This window comes from Schistocerca gregaria, unplaced genomic scaffold, assembly GCF_023897955.1.
Source record: "Schistocerca gregaria isolate iqSchGreg1 unplaced genomic scaffold, iqSchGreg1.2 ptg001777l, whole genome shotgun sequence".
In the NCBI taxonomy this organism is placed as follows: Eukaryota; Metazoa; Arthropoda; class Insecta; order Orthoptera; family Acrididae; genus Schistocerca; species Schistocerca gregaria.
Genome location: NW_026063026.1, coordinates 3,975 through 7,479, shown reverse-complemented (window position 1 = coordinate 7,479; position 3,505 = coordinate 3,975). Strand labels below are relative to the sequence as shown.

The 3,505-nt window shown below is 44.8% G+C and overlaps 1 protein-coding gene across 1 annotated transcript; it reads right to left on the bottom strand.

Annotated features, from left to right (window-relative positions):
- Positions 1 to 2,384: 2,384 nt before the first annotated feature.
- Positions 2,385 to 3,094, bottom strand: LOC126334465 (ankyrin repeat domain-containing protein 23-like). The gene has a single exon (XM_049996836.1). It carries the CDS (start codon positions 3,042 to 3,044, stop codon positions 2,445 to 2,447), a length of 600 nt encoding a protein of 199 aa, XP_049852793.1. The 5' UTR covers positions 3,045 to 3,094; the 3' UTR covers positions 2,385 to 2,444.
- Between the last annotated feature and the right edge of the window lie 411 nt (positions 3,095 to 3,505).

Here is a 3,505-nt window from a genome sequence, read left to right as displayed (position 1 = left end):
CTCCGAAACATCACTTCAACATCGTAGACGGCATAAATTTAATTTTAAACGCTTTGGCAACCGAGCAACGGTGCTTGCTTTCACTAATACCTATTCTGTGTGGCCTCATACGTTGCCCTACAATAGCGTGACAGACACTCTTGTCACGGCATTTCTGCGTCCACCACTCTACTAGAGGACTTTTTGTAATCATGAAACGTGTTTCACGTCTAATTAAGTAGTGCCTCCTTATAAGTGTCACATTTCCTTTTACCTAGTTACTGTCTTCTGTATTTTAAAGTTACTAGTCGCTACCAACGTATTCCCGCCATTTTGCCGTTCTTAGCTCTTTCTACCAAAGATTAAGAGTACTGGACTCGTGAGAATTCCAACAACAGAGTGTAATGCATTGTCTGGCATACACGGGGCGCGGAAAACCAATCTGACGAAGACAGTATCAATGAAGGAATCTGAGTAGAGAAAAACCACTATGCCAGCATGAAAACGGTGGTCAGTTTGAACATTTTCTATACATACTTATGTTAACAATTTTGACCTTTTTAAGACATATCCAAACAAGAAACGTGGACATGTGATTGTCCTCATTTCTGAACAAGTACCGTCTCGTTCGTCAACTAAATACGATACACGTGTTAGTGATGTTTTAAATTTATCTTGTTCTCAACGTGACGACTGGTTAGTGCCAACGTTCTGTTTACGGATACATTTTCTGCAAATTACCTGTCATTTAGAACAAGGGCCTCCGTATGTTAGATTTCGATTACGTTCCTGTAGCGCTGAAAACATGCATTTACGACTCTTAGTTCCCATACAGAAACTCCTATGTCTCATGGTGTCCTTTCGCCCTGCAATTTTGGTCAAATTGTTTCTCCACGCCCTGTATAACGCTGCTGGATGGCAAACCTCGCTCAAACAGCACTGTTAACATTATTCGCTCTATACTTTCGTTACACACAGCAGTCTGAAGTGCTGTTATGTGCGGACAGAGTGTGTAAAGTAGTACACAATCGTTTGCTGTCGAAAGGTGGAAGTGTTATGCAGGCAAGACACCACAAGTCATCGGTAGAGGTCAGTAACATTTTTCATCGAAGAATACGACGCGTAATTTCGATTGGACAGAACGATATCTTTTCGTGTTTGTGTGTAGGAGACCTGACACTAAATGCTGGTTTATATAGACTACATACAGGTAGGCATGCCCCACCGAGGTAATTTCCAGTTTAAAAGTTTACTCGCTTACAACTTCGATAAACGTAAAGTCTGACTGGTGATTGTGCATTTGTTATAATTTTTTCCCGTTTTCACTTTCTCCATAAAACCACCATCACTCGCGAGAATGTTGCGAACCTCCGATATTGTGGAGCGCCAGGAGCAACAATCAGTCGCTGAAGCATCGACAAAGCTCTGTGGGCCGCAGGAGACGGAGAGTTAACGGAGAAATAAACTCAACCTTCTATATCGCGAGCGCGATTAAATGCGTTAAAAGTCAGTACCGTGTCCTTGTGAATCCGACGCCGCTTTTACGATATTGTGGAACCCGTGCTGGCGTTATACTGGCGTGGAGTAACACAGGCGGGCGTCTCTTCTGCAGGTCATTCAGTGGCGTATGTGGAGAAAAGCAAACGTAAGCAGTGTTGTTGGAGCGATGTTTTGTCATCCAGCAGCGTTACACGTGACATGGAGTTCCCCGTCTGAGTGGAACGGCCTCACAATCAGTTGGCTGTAGGTGGTAGTAAGGAATGTTGTGAAAGCCGGAAAATCTGTTGTAGGCTTCTGTTGTTTGAGAGTGACGACTCGTGTTACTTAGCAGGCTGAACAGCAGCGTTACAGCTATTCGGGGAACATACAATTGGAGATTGTTCTTCGATTCTCCTGAGCTACACGTGAACTGATCATAAGATTCCACACGATAAGTGCTCGATGTAGTATGAATATTGCCAATTATTTCATTTTGGAATTAATCAAAGCATGACATCATCTGTGCTGCAGAGACAGACATACATTAAATTCTAGAACAGATCTGACTCGAAGATCCATTCTGACCGTAGACCTTATGTGGCTCTAACGTGGCTACTGTGCAATTTATACTAGTTGCACAGAATACCTAGCAAACCACTATGAAATACTTTACAGTATGTGAAAACTTGTTGAGTAGTTACGCTTATCGAATAATGACGCCGCGTGTATTTTTCAGTTCTTGTCGAAGTTTCGAATGTTGTTCCTACGAATGTATTTCAGACGTTTCATTCGAAAGAAAGGTTGTCTCTTGTTACTGTGTTTACTTGATAATAGTTTGACATACCTACCTTCATCTTAGTTTAGCTGCAGTGTTTTACTTCAGTTGTTGTATAGTGCAAAGAGGGTGCAAATGAGCGACTGTAGCATAAATTTTTTGTATGCTTTATTCCAGAAAAGAAAAAATGTGTAGTGAAACTATTTGAATTTTAGTCCACAGACATTTGCTGGACTCCAGTCTGGGAGGCTGCTGCCAGCAGTGCAGCTGCCGTGCCTTCGTGGCCCCAGCGTTCGGCCCTCTGCTGCGGCGTCAGCCCCTCCTGGCCTTCGGCACCCAGGTCAGCACCGAACCTCACCAGTAGCAGCGCCGCTTCTGTGTAGCCCCAGGTTGCGGCCAAGTGGAGAGGGGTGTCGTCATTGTTGTCCTCGGCGCCTACCACACTCTCCAGCAGGACCTCCAGCGCCCCCAAACTGCCATTCTTTGCTGCCCAGTGTACTGGCGTCTGGCCTTCGACGTCCTTCGCCTGCACATCCGCCCCGTTCTCCAGCAGATACTCCAGCACCTCCAATTGTCCGTACCTCGCGGCCCAGTGCAGTGGCGTCCGCCCTTCGCTGTCTCTCGCTCCCACATCCGCTCCGTACCTCAGCAGACACTGCACCACGCCCAAGTGTCCGTCGATTGATGCAGGGTGAAGGGCTGTCCAGCCATACCTCTCTTCCTTCGCCTCCACGTTCGCCCCTAACATCAGCAGCCTCTCCACCTCTTCCACCATCCCGTCATCTGCCATCTGGATCATCCGGCTGTTCATTTGAGAAAGCTCCCTACACAAAACAGAGACATTCTCATACTTTACTATAAACACACACACACGTTATCAAGAAAACTATGCGAAACAGACAAGAATTCATGAAACGCAACTGTCCAGTTCTAAATTACCAATATAAAACATTCTCCCTTTTATCTTATAGAATTCTGTGTCGCTTAAAGTACACATATATCATTGCATCCCTGTATCAAAATGCACGTCCATTTCCCATTAAGAGTCCGTGTTCTCAATCACTCAAGAAATTCTGTTGACACATTTTCTCAAAGTCACACTTGACATTCACTTCCTTTCACCTTCACATCTAAGAACTGACCTGCAATGAAACAGGTTCTTAATACGTCTATCACTGGTCCTTTGTGTGCAGCAAACGTTTCTCAAGCTAGCAAAGACACTAAACATCTACAGCGAGGGCTTAAAACAGTTGCTTGGCATCTTCATAGTTA

Bases quoted from the DNA above. Each gene is read 5' to 3' on its own strand.
- LOC126334465 (XM_049996836.1), bottom strand. From the start codon at position 3,044: ATGAACAGCCGGATGATCCAGATGGCAGATGACGGGATGGTGGAAGAG.